This window comes from Lynx canadensis, chromosome A1 (assembly GCF_007474595.2).
Source record: "Lynx canadensis isolate LIC74 chromosome A1, mLynCan4.pri.v2, whole genome shotgun sequence".
In the NCBI taxonomy this organism is placed as follows: domain Eukaryota; kingdom Metazoa; phylum Chordata; class Mammalia; order Carnivora; family Felidae; genus Lynx; species Lynx canadensis.
In genome coordinates, this window is record NC_044303.2 from 138,709,273 (window position 1) to 138,726,570 (window position 17,298).

A 17,298-nucleotide genomic window follows, 5' to 3' on the forward strand; every position below is an offset into this window, starting at 1 on the left:
ATGTTTCTTTAGGATAAATGACTAAAATTTTTTTTTTTTTTTAGGTTTTTAATAGGTATTACCCAAATAATCCTATCAACACCCCCTGTCTCCTTCTCCTCAGTTTAAAAATAGGTCAAGGTGTCTGATGATCTTAATTTTCATTTCTTTGATTACTGTTGAAACTGAACTCCCCCCGGCCACTGGCTTAGAAGCCATTCATGCTTCGTATCTTTTACCTGTTGAATATTAATAGAAAATAAAGTTGGGTGTCAGGGTGGCTCAGTCATTAAGCATCCGGCTTTGGCTCAGGTCACGATCTCACAGTTTGTGAGTTGGAGTCCCACCACATCGGGTGAACACAAGTCCCGCTTCAGGTAAAAACCTGAGCCCTGGATGAGCCTCACTTCTCTCTCATTGTCTGCCCCTTACAGGGCTCGCTCGCTCGCTCTCTCTCTCTCTCTCTCTCTCTCTCTCTGCCCCTTGCTCACTTTTGCCCTGTCTCTCTCTCTCTCTCTCTCTCTCTCAAAAGAAAAAAGTTAAGTATGACTGTAAGTTTTCACCAGAAAAAAGTGTAAAGTCATGCTCCATTTAATGTTTTCTTATGTGTATTTTGACCGCATCAAGACTTCTTTTATGTCTTATTGATCATGTATCTATTGTTCTGGTAGCACCACCTTAATAATTAAAATTTTGGATTCTATTTGAATATATTATGGTGATGGTCTCTTCTTGTTCTTTTCTTTACTCATCTATATATTCTTTCATAAGAGATTTGACTCACTCTGGCAAGTTTCTTACCCTTGTACCAGGACTGATTAATTAAAATTTCCTATTTATGAATGAATTTGGGTAGAATTGTCACCTCTGCAGTAATTAGTGTCCTCTTAGGGAAAATGCTGTTAGTCATCTCTTATTTTAGATAAAAAGAAGATGTTTTTGTTTCAACAGTTCTATTCTTTAGAATACTCCAGGTAGAAAGTTAAAATTTGAAAGTAATGATATTATGGTTATTCTTCAGTACTTACATCATTTTATTTTCTTGGCTTATACTTTGTCTTCTGGAAATGTGTTAAGTAACTGTGGCAATAGCAAGCATCCTTGTGCTGTTCAAGATGTAGTGGGAGTACCTTTGGCATCTGACATTAAATGTGCTGGTCTGGGATAGCTGGTCTTTGAGTTGATTCATCATGTAAAACAAACGTCCCTTTTATATTTTAACGGGAAAATGGATATAGTTTGAGGACAGTTCATTAACTTTTGGGAGATGAAAACACTGAGTATCCCAGCTTGTGTTGCCTGATGAAGACACTGACAGGTCACTGGTCTTCTTGTCAACCTTTCATGGGACCCTGTGTGGGTTCAACGTTCAGAAAAGCTGACCTAAATGACCTGGTGTTTGCACCACATGAGATTGAAGGGAGGTATTGAATTCTCCAGTGTCTTCTCTTAACCTCAGCTTTTGAGCTTGTCTGAGGATGTGGGCTCTGAAAGATTTCTATTCAGGGAGCATTCACCTCTTGTGAAGCTGTATCTCTTACATATGACTGAAATTTTTACCTGAGCATTTTCAAATCAGATGAAAATGAAACTTGATCCCTATATTAGGAGAGCAGAGTTGGAGATAAGGTATGGGGAAGGTGGAAGGGAGAAGACAAAGAAAAGTTGAGAGAGTAAATTGGGAATTTTCCTAAATTTGAAAGCAAGTGCTGTTCTCTTTGCCAAATATAAGGGTCAACTGTACGTGTGAAAATGAATATCCAGTCTCCACATTCCACCTCGATGCTAGAGACGAGAGTGGTCTCATCTCAAATGCTAAGTAGATGTGAGGAATGCTTCATGGTAGCCCTTAACTAGCCTGGTATAAACTTTTCATGAGCACTGTACTTTCCTATGGTAGTTTGGGCACATAAAATACTGGATGTTCGTTTGTTTTGCTATACTGATGCCCTTGAAATTTATTAGAATTAATAAATGTACAGTCTACAGTTGAACTAAGTCAGCAGAATCCTGAATGGTTTCTTATTTATGTGCTAATTATTTCATATTTAAAGATAAAGTAATTACTATTTTCAATGATAATCGTTCTCTTTTTAATAACTTCTTAAAGATCTTAAATATTCATGCCAATTTTGGAATTGTTTAAGTAAGTGTTCAAAGTTAAAAACATGAATTTTATTTCAGAAGGCCCCAGCAAGTACATTTTTGAATCTTATTTCAAGACAAGTGCCAATTTAAAATTTACTTGAGTTCTTTAACCTTCAAAAGTGCAGGGAATTGTTGCTCTAACAAAGAACTACTAGTCAAATCCCCATCTTACCAGCATCTGTTACATGGGCAGTTTTCAAAATTCTTAGGAAAGAAAAATGTGAATTTATTCCTAGGAGACTAATAATTTCTCATAGTGAGTCAAAACACACATACATACCCAGTATGTGGCCATTTTCAATTTGTCCCTTTTGTGCTTCTTTGTGCTTTAAATGGGAACTTTTAAAATTAAAAGCTTCCAAGGGCATTCACTGGGTTGTTTTTTTCTTTCTTTCTTTCTTTCTTTCTTTCTTTCTTTTTTTTTTTTTTTTTTTTTTTTGGTTTTGTGGAATCCTTCCAAATCTTGGCAATTATTTCCTGTGAATGCTGCCAAACTTTTCATAGGCAGATACCGTAACTCCAAATGTTTTTTTAATCTGGTTGGTAATGTCCTCTGGGCTTTAGAGTATCTATGTTCCCTTAATCATTCCAGCCTCCTGTTAGCAATCTATTAAACAAATGAATTTCAGCTTAGGACTTTACGTATGACCTTCCTGCTATAATACAAAGAAATAACAGTAACGAGATAGCTTTACCACTTACGTATCTCCTAAATATGAAATTAACGGCTGTTCTCGGGCATTATGTTATAAAAAGATTATTTACCAAAAGTCTCCAAGTGGTTGACTTTTATTTTTGTGTTTTCATGTATGTAATGTAGCTTAAGTAATTTCTGGTTTGGGACTCAACGGATACTACCAGGTTTATATAGAATCTTAAATTCTCATGAATTATTGAGTGGAGAGACCTCAGAGAATGAGACATAGAGCAGGAACGCAGTCTTGTGAATTTATGTACTGAATTCTTATTCAAAAGACTTGCTTAAATATTACCAAATAGCCAGCAACAAACCACATTTCCAAAAGAAGGGATGAGTATTGCTTTTGTGCTTTTTTTTTTTCTTTTGTGTATTAATTCCCAAATGGTACTGCTAGGCAATGTGGATAAGCGTATTTGGAAGGTTAAGGTCAGTCTTTGAAGATAACTTAGAAAAAGGACAGAACATTAAGGGGAAATAATTTGGTCGTGCTTTTTGTGTCTAGAGGTAGTTCCCACCCAAAGCCCAAGCCCGCGGAAGCCGTGACCGTTTTCCTCTCCCCTGCTCTGACAGGCGGCCTTGACCATTCAGGATAGCCACATCCAGGTCCACAAGCTGGTTCTCCGGCAACAGGAGAGCCTCTCCCCAGGCCCGTCTTTTCGAGGGGGCCCGCTCTTTCAGGACCAGGAGAAGGCCCGCCACCTGGAGAAGCAGCGGGAAGAGCTGGCCAACGTCCACAAGCTCCAGTACGAGTTCCAGCAGGATCAGCGGCGCTGGCACCGCAGGTGCGACCAGCAGCAGCGGGAGCAGGAGGCCAAGGCGAGCCGGCTGCGGGAGCGCGAGAGGGAGTGCCAGTCCCAGGAGGAGCTGCTGTTGAGGAACCGCGGGGAGCTGGACCAGCAGCTCCAGGAGTACCAGCAGAACCTGGAGCGGCTGAGGGAGGGCCAGCGCCTGGTGGAGAGGGAGAGGGAGAGGATGCGGGTCCAGCAGAGCCTGCTGTGTGGCTGGAAACACAGTCGGCAGAGTAGCCTTCCCGCAGCATTTTCTCCAGGAAGCACAGAGGTACGGGCCTTCCGTGCTTGTGGAATTGGTGTGTAAGGCAGCTTCTCAAAGACAGGTTCAGTCGTGGTCATTCCTGCGACATTGACCGGATCCGGTATCCGTTTTGCTGTGGCATTAAGAGCTCACAAGAATTAATCTATAGGTAGCAGAAATGAGGAACCTGTGCCTGGGTGTCCCGGTCAGTTAAGCGTGGGACTTCAGCTCAGGTCACGATCTCACGGTTCCTGGGTTCGAGCCCCTCATCGGGCTCTGCGCCGACAGCTCAGAGCCTGGAGCCTGCTTCAGACTCTTCTCCCTCGCTCACTGCCCCTCCCTTGCTCACACTCTGTCTCTCAAAAACGAATAAGCTTTAAAAAAATATTTAAAAAAAAAAGAAATGAAGAACTTTTAGGGAGACAGGCAGAGAAATCTTGGCTCACGCTGCAGAAATTTGAAAAACCTAGGTCCTGTTTGGATCAAGGGCTCGTTGTACCCTGTGATGCCCTTATGCAAGGGAAGAAACACAGAAACAAGTCTTCCAGGAAGGCAAGGTTTGTCCTAAGGCATGCTCACCGTGAGCGTGCTGCCTTACCTGTACTTGAAAGACCTCTTTTCTTGATCGTGCCTTCAGAGTTTTATATAGATATACCTTTTAGCGGATTAATTAGCTATTAATGTGCATCTTTGGGTACTGAATTCAGTAGGTATGATACTATTCTGTTACTCTAATTTTATTGTTTTGTACATTGACGTATTAAATTTGAAACCTGTTTGTTTCACTAATAGTTAACATGAGTATGCTAATTAGTGGCTGGGCCGGATATAAAATCTTTTTAAAGATGGTCTTCCATTCGTACACCTTCTACTCATGTTTGACAGTGCTCCTTGTTCCGGGAATTTGCTGCACTCTGTGCACATAAATACTTTTTACCGATAGTGCATAAAGTTGTAAAACGTGATAAGATTATAAGAAAGATCTGTGATGCATACGATTGTCCTTTCGAGTTGGCTAAATTACATTTATGGCAAATACCTCGTGTGTGTGCATATATTTTCAACAATTTATTTAGCCAAATCGAAAAATGTTGTGCTCTCTGAAAGTGGTAGCATGCCCGCTAGGTTCTTTTGTTTGTTTTTTGCTTTTGTTTTGTTTTTAAAGATAGGCTGGACACGGCGAGTTGAAGTTTTGGTCCGAGCTCATTTAAAGGGGGTGGGAGGAGGTCTAATGCTCTTATTAAAATCTTGATGGCTAGAACTATTAGAAATAAATACTTTACAAAACTTGCACAAATTGCTGGAGGAATTATTGTACTTTTTTACATTTTCTTACACAGGTAATGGAACTTAATCGATCCGAGAGTTTGTGTCATGAAAATTCATTCTTCATTAATGAAGCTTTAGTACAAATGTCACTTAGCACTTACAACAAATCGACTCCATCGGGTGTCTATCAGGATGCCACTTATCCCCAGAATATATCTAATTCGGATTTGGTAAGGACTAGTGAAAATCAAGTAGACCTCCACCTGGACGTTTCTCAGCCCTTGGATGTCAACCATGAACTGTGGACAGCTGCTGGGTCCTGTCATCAGATACCCCCTCTCCACCAAAGCAGCAAGGATTCTTGTAAAAATGGTAATTAATGTTTTAAACATCATCTGTATAGTTTCAGCAAGAAGCTGTTTGTCTGAATGGTTGGCTCTTCTTCAGAGTGAATCAAAGCGAGTCCTAGAAAGGGAATAAACTGGTTCTGATGAGCTGGAGTTTGTGGCATAAACTTCTTTTTGGTGAAGTCTGGGCCATCTTCTAGCCAAGTTGGAACATGGTTAGAGGGCTTTGAGGATGTCACCAAGGTGTAAGAACCAGACAGTGTTTTCAGATCTGTGGGTTAAACGATAGATACCAAGTTGCTTCACTTTTAAGGTAAAGTTATTCCTCACTGTAGACCCTACCACGTCCCAATACTCATAGTCGGCTCTCAGAAATAAAAGATATAGACAGGGTTTGTGTTAGGACTTTATGGCCTATCAGGGCAATTTCCTGTAACGTTAGTGAAATCTCTCCTGCTATTAAACACCTCAAAATGAAACTGTTAACATCATTTGTCATTGTTAAAAAAAAAAAAAAAAAAAGTGTTGTGTCTCCATAAGTACCTCATAATAACACAATTTGCTAATCCCATTAAAGCATTTGCCAAATATAAATGAAAGGCAGCTCCAGTTACCAACTCCACATGAATCCAAGTGATTTAAATCTATGTCTATTATAAATTGTTTTCTAGGGGATATGAAGTAGGGAATGAGAAGAACTTGAAACCTCTCTACCGAAAAACAGATGGCACGCAATAGAATAAACAAATGGCTGGCCACATGGATGTGAAATAAATCACTGACAGCAAAATCTTTCAGAAACATAAAACAAGCAATAGTGTAGAGATCTTCAGAACTTGACACAGATTTGTTTCTATACTTTATATATATTCTTAGTTTGTTAGTGGGATAATTTCTCAGCGAAGGAAAGTTTCGAAGGTACTCAGCCTCTCTGAACTAGAGAGTGACAATTCCGACACTGCCTGAGAGCTGATAGGTGACGGATCCAAAAGTTGTGAATTTTTAATAGTGGATGATAATTTGCCTTATTTTGTGACTGCTGTAACATTCTGATTTCTTGTCAGTGTGTAGGAGAGAATGAAATCCTTTTTTGAAGCTTCATTTCAAACATCCTCTGAATAAAAACAAATAAACTGGAATGGTTCATTGAGATTTTTTTAAATAGGTAGAATTTAGAGAACGTGACCCCTTTATTATCTTGCAACTTTAGTATTTTGGAGACCCCGTTGAAGAATGCTTTTTCTAGGTGACCGTTGCTTTGCTGTGTTGATTCATTAAGTTGCTTTTGACATTGTTTTTAATGTTGTTGGCAGTGTGGTGTCGCATACCAGCTTTGGTATAATTCAAAAACTCAGTGTGAGTTAAACCACATTCAGCTTTTGTTTAAAAGCAGCATCTCTCTCTTTTTGTATAGCTCCCATCTTTTTCTTTTGACTTGTGCTTCAAAGGATGAAGCTTTTAAACATTTGGCAGCACACTTGCAGGAGATAGAAAATGTACTAAGGAAATAAACAGTGATTATATCCAAAACCAGCCTCTCCACATGTAAGAAATTAGAGATAGCCGAGGGAAATACTGAGAAAATGTACTTATGCTTCAGTTATCGTGTGTCCGGCGTAGGCCAAGGACACTGAGGACATTGGCAAAAGAGAGGAAAATCAACCTTGGCCTGAATCTCTCAGGAACATCCTGGTGTGTGTGTAAGTAGGGATTAGATCAGAATGCAATGTGTGCTGTTACGCACTAGAGTTTTGCAACTAGTCAAAAAAAAAACCAACCCTGTTTATATTTGTTTAGGTAAACGTGATAAGCACTTTCTGGAGGAGAGACGGGGAAGAGATTAGGAGGTGATAGAGAAGTGGAATGAAAATTGGATATACGTTCTTAAGAGGGTTGTCAGGGCCAGATAAAATTGTTCCAACCACTCTCGAGCTTTCACAGCTTTTAAAATTGAAAGTAGCACAAAATAAGCTGCCGATGGTGCTCTCGCCTGACTCCCGCACCCTGGGGTGGGGCAAGGGGGAGGCTCTGGGCTGGCAGAGGGGGACGTGGGCCCAGGATGTGCGGATGGAGAGAATCCCAGTCCGGTGCCCGAATTAAGGACAAGGCAGCGTCAGCGTTCCCTGGCACATTTTGCCGCTGAATCTCTGGGTTAGTGGTCATTCAGTGACCACCACTGAGGACCTGTGGCTCACGATATCCTGATGAACATTTGCCTGGAATGCTCTTGGCTGGTGTGTTTGTTAAATGTGCATTTAGCCATGTTTCATTAATGCCGTGCTGAGGATTTTACCCTTAGGCTTTAAGGTCAGCCATATTAAGACACCTACTTGAGGAATGGTTTGCTCTTTTGTGCTCCGATACTGTGTCCATATGATCAGCTCAGATCAGCGGAAATGTGAATTTCTAGCACAGTAAGCCGGACGGAAAAAGTTGTGTGTCAATTAAATTCTTGCAAGTGTTTAGACGTCCCGTAGATGGGAATTTTCATTGGTTTGTTCAGGTCAGTTTCACCAGCCACTTTATTGTGCTCTGGTTGTAATTGGATTTTGAACTACCCTTCCACCACTTGCCTCCACCACCAATTATATAACACCGCATTTGAAGGACTGGACTACGTTTCTCTATGGAGAAATCATTTGATGCAACAGTCCACTGAGATGCCTCTGTTCTTATCTCCATTTGGGAGGAGGACCTGAGGTATAGTGACTTGGTCCCACAGCTGGTGAATGGTAGAGCCCCAGATGGAGCCCAAGAAGACTGGCTCTGGAGCCCATGCTCTTCACCATTACACTGCACATTGTTAATTTCTAGAAAGCTGTTTTGAATTGTGCTTTTTATAGAAGTTGGAGTAGAAGTGGAATAAATGTTGCCGTAATGCCTGGCGGGATGTTCACAATTACAGCCAGTTGTGGTGGTGGTTTTCTTCTTCCTTCCTTTTCAGCATTACCATTTGGAAAATGTTTCTAGATATTTGGGATCGTGGTGGCCAGTGCTTGCATGGATTCTGAGCATCTTCAGATACCATAAATACCCTTCAGCTTCACTGTTTTCCCATAAAACACATTTTCTTTTTTTTTCTAGTTTTATTTTATTTTATTTTTTTCCCAATATATGAAGTTTATTGTCAAATTGGTTTCCATACAACACCCAGTGCTCATCCCAAAAGGTGCCCTCCTCAATACCCATCACCCACCCTCCCCTCCCTCCCACCCCCCATCAACCCTCAGATAAAACACATTTTCTTAAAGAGCATTTGTTTCTCTAATGTTACATAATAAAAACTCCGTGTTAGGGCGCCTGGGTGGCTCAGTCGGTTAAGCATCCAACTCTTGATATTGTTCAGGTCGTGATCTCAAGGTCATGAGATTGAGCCCTGCGTTGTGCTCTGTGCTATGTGTGGAGCCTACTTGGGATCCTCTCTCTCTCTGCCCTTCCCTTGCTCGTGTTCTCCTTCTGTCTCTCAAAATAAACAAACATTAAAAAATAATAATAACTCCATGTTATTTGTAAATATTTTTTAAGTCAGCACTTTAAAGAACTCTACTTTCCAATTTTGGAAGTTGTTTCGTGAACACAATTCTTGGGTGTTTGAATATTGAATCCAAATTGGAGTTTGATTTTATTTATGGTGGAAGAGATGGTTGTTTTAAGAACTTAATCTGTACTCAGGGACACAAACTACTAGAAGACTATAAGACTACAGAAAATTTGAATTTCTTTAAACAATATAGTCCCTGTAGGACAAGTGCTGTGTAATTGGACCCATGAAATGCGCAACTTTACTATTCTTCTTAAAGGCAAAACAGATAACTTATTTCTGTGATTTTTTTTTTTTTTTTTTTTGCCTCTTACCTTTAGAATTCTAGAACTATTTGGTGTCTCTATTACTTTACATTTGATTTTTTTTTCATTTAATACCAGGCAAAACACTCTATGGTATGGAAATTAGTATGAAATCTTCTTAGTCTCCCTTTCAGTTATATTTTTATCTGTATCTCACTATTTTGAGGTTGCCTGGAAAGTTTCTTTTCAATATAGTTAAAGCATTATGGTTTTGCCATGCACATGATAAAATTTAAATCAAGAGCCAAATTTTATGCATTAGTCATGTTGCTATTGGAAGAAGAATAATTTTATTAAATTTGGATTCCAAAAGAGTGTTTCCCTTTATTACACATTAGGATTTGGTGCCCATCAAAGTATTATCAAAATTCAAAGCATTGTATTCAGAATATTTCATCTTGGCAGTGTTGTTGTTTTTAATACAGCTGTGTTAAACTTTCATTGGTGTGTTTTTTACATAAGGATAGAAAATAGAAAAATTTCCAAATAAAAAGCTAAACTGTAGTTAGTATTTAGGTAACAGTTTTTAAGAAGTGAGTGTATGATAATTTCTCATGTTTTTAAAATATCCCCTAATTCAGAAATGCACACCCTATTTGTGTAATCTGTGTGGAAAGAAGGCTGGCCAACAACCTTCAGGCAGTTTCTCAAAAAAAGTGAAATTGGCAATGGAGAGTATAAGCTTCAAGGACCAAAGTGTATTTGAAAGGAGGGGTGTATTAGTTTGCTAGGGCTGGTGTAATAAAGTACCAGACAGGGAGGCTTAAACAACAGAAACTGATTTCCTCGTGGTTGTGATTCTAGTGGCTGCAAGTCTGAGATGGAGATGTTGACAGGGTTCGTTTTGCTGAGGGCCTGTCTCCTGGCCTTCTAGAGTGCTGTCCTCCTCCTGTGTCTTTGCTTTGGTTTGTTCCCATGCATGTCTGTGTCCTAATCTCCTCCTCTTTTAAGGACACCAGTAATATTGGTTTAGGTGATGACCAATCACCTAGGTCATGCTGATGACCTCGCTTACCTCTTTGAAAGCTCTATCTCCAAATATATTATGAGGTAATGGGGGTTAGGAGTTGAGTATGTGAGTTTGGAGGTGGGGAATACAGTTTAGCCCTTAACGCAGGATAAAATAACTGTTTTTCTCATGGCAATAGTTGTAGGTATCGTGAAGGCTTTTAATTTTTTTAATGTACCAGAGTTGAACTATAATTTAACTACATTGTGAGCCTTATTTACTTGGTTAGGGGAGTGAATTGAACTTTGAAAATTGTGCTAAATAATCTATATCTGCTTATTGATGTATTATCAATCCTGGATGTCAACACATAGAAAGTGGGTCAGAAAATATTGAGTCTGTAGATTCGTTGGACCGTATTTCCAAACATAGGTCGTAATTAAGGAGCTTTGGGAATTTTGAGCTCTCTCTCCGAATGAGAGGGATAGTAAATGCTTTTATTTTGAGTTGCTTAAATGAACCAAAAATGGAAGGGTTGAGAACATTCATTATAACATCAACTTATTGTCTAGATAGATCTAGGGGAGTTTATAGAAGTCAACACTGGGAAGTCACTGGGCAACTCTTTTTCCTGTGGAATTTTGACTATCACTTTGGGAACATTTTTAAGGAAATCACAGTATTACTTGCTCTCGGTAATCCACACCATGGCAAGACTATAAAGAATTGGACTCAGAGGCTTAATTTTAATGTTTCTCACTGACAAGTGTAGATGATTGACTTTCTCCTTTTGCAGATTTTGTACCAGGAAAGGGAAACATGCCATTTGCTTGTAGAGCCTGGTGAGCCCCCGGTGCTGACTGCCAACTTCCTGATTGCATAGTTCTCTGGGGGAAGGTTGGCTGTGTGAGCCAACTGGGCCAAGGCCATCCCGCCTTAGCACGTAGAGCCCAGTACACAGCAGGAGAGTAAAACAGCAGGTGGGTGGATTCAGAGGCAGCCAGCCAGCCATGTGGCTGCCTGTTCATTCCCACCCTGGGTTCCAATTTGGTTTCAACAAGCTGCTGAAGTTGAGTCCACTCAGTATGAATGATTCCAGAGGTTAGGCCTAGTCTTGGGTCATCCTTAGCTTAAAACACGAAAAAAAAAATATTTCCATGTAAATAGAGACATAAATGCACATATCAACATAAATGTGGTCTATGGTCTACACATTTTACCTTTCCAGTACAGTGTGGCTTTATTCCTACAGTGATTAAGGGTTGGGTTTGGAAGGGAAGTTTGAAACCATTCATGTATTTAACATACCTGAAGGATAAGCGGTGGTCCTGTCAGTCTCATTGAGTCCTGAGACAGTGATCCAAAACTAGCAAACGTTTCCCTTCCACAGATCAGAATTTGGGACTCCTGTTATCACCCGTCTGTCTGTCTTGCAATGGAGGTTCCATTTGGTAGGGCTTGCTTCAAATGTGAAGTGTTCAGCTGAGGACTGTTAATTTATGTCTGCCTGAGAAGAATATGACCATCTGGCTCAGTAGGTGGCAAACTTTTTCTTAAAGGACAACGTAGTGAATGTTTCTGTCTTTCCGGGATATCAGGTCTTTGTCGCATATGGTCAGCTCTGCCATGGTAGCTCAGAAGCAGCCACAGACAATGTGTAAAGAATGAGATTAGCTGTGTTCCAGGAAAAGTTTATTTATAAAAGTGAGTTGTTTTTTTTTTTTAAATCCACTTCAGTTGAAAAGGTTATACTCCTCGTTTTGGAATTTCATCTCAATTCCCTTGTGGTTGAATTAATAATGTAATATGGCACTTCATGCCACTTAAAAACATTGAATTCATGGTCTTATTTGTTCTTTTTTTTTTTAATTTTTTTTTTTTTCAACGTTTTATTTTATTTTTGGGACAGAGAGACAGAGCATGAACGGGGGAGGGGCAGAGAGAGAGGGAGACACAGAATCGGAAACAGGCTCCAGGCTCCGAGCCATTAGCCCAGAGCCTGACGCGGGGCTCGAACTCACGGACCGCGAGATCGTGACCTGGCTGAAGTCGGACGCTTAACCGACTGCGCCACCCAGGCGCCCCTCTTATTTGTTCTTTACAGCAGTCTTGTGACAGTTAATGTCGCTGTTTTTCAAATAAGGCGATTTTGTCTACTTTTTGTTGAGTCTCTGTGAAAAGATGAATTTAGAAAGATAGAGTTGAACGGTTGGAGTTGAAGGCTGGTGGCTTAAAACTTGGAGAGACTCCCCGCAGCCCCCTACCATCCTGACCTCAGATCCACATTCCTGTGATTATGTCATGGAGGGCTATCCTCTAACTATGAGGCTACATTTAGAGAAGTAAGGTGTCATAGGTGGGATTGGTTGCTGGAACCATGGTTACTATAGCTGACTGTGCCTCATGGTTTCTGAAAAAATGCAATAAAAGTATGAATTCCTCTGTTCAAAGATTCTCATTTGGTAGGACATGGGTGAGGCTACACATTGGTGTATCTAAATTCTCCTTAGGTGATTGCAAAGCAGCCAGCCTGTACTCTTTCCCTGGTGTGCTGGGCATGATGTTCAAGAACCTCAGCTGAAACACTAACTCTCATTCCTATGGCTACATGATTTCTAAGCCTTCGTTTCCCATCTGTACAAATTGGAAGGACGTGTTAACAGAACTAAAGGGGAAAAAAAGGCGTGGCATGTCTTGGGATCTGAAGAGTATCTGCTTCCTTCCTACCTTCTGGAAATAGTTCTGATTGTGATTCAGGGCTGGTGTGCTCTTTCCTAAATGTCGCTAAAGCCAGTAAGATTTATTTGTTTTTCTTTATTTTTTTTAATTAAAATTTTTTTTAATGTCTATTCAGTTTTTAGAGACTGCGTGAGCAGGGGATGGGCAGAGAAGGAGGGAGACACAGAATCCGAAGCAGGCTCCAGACTCAGAGCTGTCAGTGCAGAGCCCGACATGGGGCTCAAACTCACGAACCGTGAGATCATGACCTGAGCTGAAGTCGGCCGCTTAACTGACTGACCTGCCCAGGTGCCCCATAGTTGTTTTTGTTTTGTTTTTTGTTTTTTAGAGAGCAAGTGCGATTTAGGAAGAGGGGCAGAAGGGGGAGAGGAGAGAGAGAGAGGGAGAATCTCAAGCACACTCTGTGCTCAGCATGAAGCCCAACACAGGGCTTAATCCCATAATACTGGGATCATAACCTAATCCAAAATCAAGAGTCCGATACTTGGGGTGCCTGGGTGGCTCAGTCAGCTAAGCGTCTGACTTCGGCTCAGATCATGATCTCATGGTTTGTGAGTTTGAGCCCTGCATTGGGCTCCCTGCTGTCAGTGCAGAGCCTGCTTCAGATCCTCTGTCTCCCTCTCTCTTCCCTTCTGTCCCATTTCAAAAATGAATAAGCATTAAAAAAAAAAAAAAAAAAGTCAGATGCTGAACCAACTGAGCCACCCAGGTGCCCCCCAGTAAGATTTAGATTGTGAACAAAAAAGACCTAAATTGGGGAACTTTTTTAAAACTCAGAATGGAATCACTTATTAAGGGTAACCGTGTTTCTGTATCGGTCTGAGAGGAGGTGTTTGTTACATGTCACCAGAACTATCCTGCGAGGTAGTCTCAACAGCAAAGCGTTTAGCTTCCCTTTGTTCTTTTCTGTAGAGGAAGAATTACATCAGTCAGCTGTGTTTCCAGAACCAACTGAAAGAAATAACTCTGGCAACAAGACTGAAAAATCTCCATTTGGGATACAGAGCTGCCATAGCTACAGAATATCCAACCCTAATTGGTTGCATCATGTCAGTATGTGCCCCGGAAATCTTGTACTTGAGTTCCCCGAGTAGATTTTTCTACTAGAAAGAAGTGTTGAGAACGGCCAACAGTATTTTGGTTTGAATCATTCCTCACTTTAAAATTTAAAAATAGGGCTTCGGCGTATGATCTTAATCTCCTTTTGAGTTTGGTTACTCTGAATCAACTTGTTCTTATTCGTCCTGGATAAACTGATAAAAATCAAGGTTCAGAATTACCAGGAAGTACCTCTTATTAGCACTCATCATAATTTGAATTAATTACATGTGTAATAATTTAATGTCTGTCTGCTCCAGTATAGAATAAGCTTCGTGGGGTTGGGGAACTACATGTGTCTCCTTTGTTAAATGCTCTATCAGAAGCACCAAGCACACGGTTTGGCATATAATGAACATTTGATAAATATTTACGACCTGAATGAAGGAGTTAAAGCCCATACTCTTTAGCAGAAGTGATGGAGACTGTGAGCTTGAGCCACACAGCTGGACTCTACTGAGACATTGGAAGAGGTTGAGAAAAGACAGAGTTAGATGAGTATCTGGCCAGCTAACTGGATGCACTGAGTTTCAAAACGTGTAAGACGGGTGTATATTAGATGTCAGGACAACTGTGTGCTTGCTTCTTGCCTTTAATACATGACTTGGATTCTAGGCAACAAACTTTAACAGTTATCAACTTTCTGCCTTATTAATGTTGAAATGAATTTGTTTACTGATGTACAGTCCTATTTAACAGATTGTACAACTCTAGAGCATCTTTTTATGTGAGTTTTTTTTTTTTCCGTTTAGAACATTATGTATAGTCCCATCCAGCCTTGGGTAGCAAATGAAAACTGAAAAAGTGAAAATGTATTCTTCGTAAAATGCTTTAATTTATTCTAAACAAGTAGAAATGAATCCTTGCTGTCGTTTAGGAAGGTGGCACAGAAACAGTTTAGCATTTAACTATTTTGTCAGTAACTTAGCCTATCTGTTCATTGGGGTATTTCTTTTTTAACCATAAAGTAGCTCAAACACCAGTAAAGGAAACATGGGCAGTTAGCTCAACATCAGCGAAATACTTTCTTAAACGCTTTTTGTCTTGCTAAATCCTATTTAACAGTCCAGTGTATTTCCCCAGGCAAAACAAATAGTATTTGCTTAGTTAAATTTACTCCTGGAATGGGATCCAATTTCTCTGGCATGACTTTCTACTTGTCTGACTTAAAATATTGCCTGAAAGATCACATATTTATCATTACAACCTTAAAATTAAGTGTGGTGGCATCTTAAGAAATATATCCCTTTGCTTTAGTCCAAACTGAAAGGCACCATATTTTCTCAAATGGTCAATTCCCAGACATAGCTGGCTGAGGGGGGACATCTTGTCCTGTTGTTTTGCACAGATTTGAGCCAGATAATAATAATACAAAAAAAAAAAAAAAAAAGCCTGGGCCCGAGTTTTGATCTCTGGAGATGTTAATTTGCCATGATAAATCACTGTTGAGTTTCCTTGGATAAGGGGCCAGAGTATCCATTCTCTTTCTGGATGAGAGATTAATTCAATTTAATTTGAAATGTTAATGCTTGGTTTGAAGATTTACCTAAGGAAAAATGTAATCTTACAAAGTTTCCAGTTATGCAGGGCAGGACTCTGGGCCTTTCACCGAACAATTTCACAGTAAGGCTGTGCAAAATTTAATTATTTTCATGATGACTCTTTTCCATAGCTCTCTTTGTGCAAATTTCATTACGCTCCAGCTTTTTCTTCCTAAAACATAACATGCTGGATGTTTGGATTAAATACAGAATATTTGGATCATCGGCCAAAAATATAGGACACTCTGCTTCTCTGGTGAATTGAGGCCATTTTGTAAGAAATGGTGCTGTAAGGCTTTGGAAGTAACGTTTACAAGCAAAACATTGGCAGAGTTTTAATTTTATTTAATGACCTGCTTCCTACCAGTGATCTTGGCACCCTGTGCAATGATTTGCAATCAATTAATCACACAGAATGTTGTAACACTGCAATAAGGGCATTGCACTCTGAGAGTCTCATAAATCCACCAGCGACAGAAAACAGAAATTGCAAGCTCAAAGACCTCTTCATGAAAAGCCCCAAATGGGGAGGTGATTTTAACGTTGTGTTTTCTGACATGTCCTTGAAAGCCTCAGTACTTTCTTGTAGATGGTGAGTTCCTGTAGTTCCCACTTCTCAAAGATGGTTTGGCCCTAACTGGACTGTCAGTACAGGAGTCTGTAAGTGTTTGCCTCATTCACTTTAGACACCAGTCTTTTAGATGAGGGAATTCTGGATTCTTCTGAATTACTGAAGGAGGCTATGAATTCAAGGCAATAACGTTCAACTGCAGTAGGCCGTATTTTTGAAGTCTTTGTAGGAATGATTCAGGAAGGACGCATGTTTCCATCCTGGGAATACGCTGACATTTGCTAGAGGCAGATGGCAGAAGATGGGATGGTGTGATATTACAAGTCAGAGACTTGACATACTTGACTTTGCCAGAAGCTTCTGGAATCTGCATGTTTAGGATCTTAAGCTTATATTCTTGTCATTTCAGATGTGCCCTTGCAGTTAACTGCTTAGCTATGCTGGGTGTTTTTTTTTTCTTCTTCTTCTTCTTATTTTAGCATAGTAAATATGGAACTATTAAACATTCTTAAAATTATATAAGCCTGAACTCTTGGATGTATGCATATTGTGTTGTCTTTACTTGCTTCCATATGGTTCTGTTTTGCGGATGTTCTTATAACAAGAATATGGAAGCTTAATGTATATCCCATCTGATTAAAATTGAACCCTCTTTTAAGAAACCGAAGTTTTCAGAGCTGTATTACTTCCCATGAGTAGGTTAAACTTCTGACTCTTGACAAATTTATTCTTCCCAAAGCTATACTATGTTTGATTATTTGTGAAATTATCCAGATTGGCAAGTAGAGCTCATCCTCTATTTTTAGATGCTTGACACTTCTGTTCAGCATGAGCTCTAAAATACGCTCCCAAAGTTTTGCATATGCAAACGCCTCTTCGTTGGCACAGAGACGGGATGGAGAGAACGTAACAAACATTTTGGCCAAAATGTGATGGTCTGTTAGTCGGCATGTAGTAATGAGGCCACATTTTGGATCCAAGCTCCAGTGTGAAAAAGTGCAGTCGTACCCTGATGTCTCTCTCTGGGAACTGCAGGCTCAACTCCCAGAGTCCTTGAAAGGAGAGTGCGGCAATCCTGG

At 40.1% G+C, this 17,298-nt stretch overlaps 1 protein-coding gene across 2 annotated transcripts in view; it reads left to right on the forward strand.

The window, feature by feature from the left end:
• Positions 1–14,857, forward strand: part of ARHGEF28 (Rho guanine nucleotide exchange factor 28) — a 284,777-nt gene extending 269,920 nt beyond the window's left edge. Inside the window, exons 34-36 of one of the 2 annotated variants that reach the window (XM_030322942.1) lie at positions 3,398–3,886; positions 5,200–5,500; positions 13,922–14,857. In XM_030322942.1, coding sequence (XP_030178802.1) covers positions 3,398–3,886; positions 5,200–5,500; positions 13,922–14,103 — 972 coding nt within the window. In that variant the 3' untranslated portion in view covers positions 14,104–14,857. The remainder of the gene's footprint in view (positions 1–3,397; positions 3,887–5,199; positions 5,501–13,921) is intronic. The other variant, XM_030322972.1, reaches the window with a different exon arrangement.
• The last annotated feature ends 2,441 nt before the right edge of the window (positions 14,858–17,298 follow it).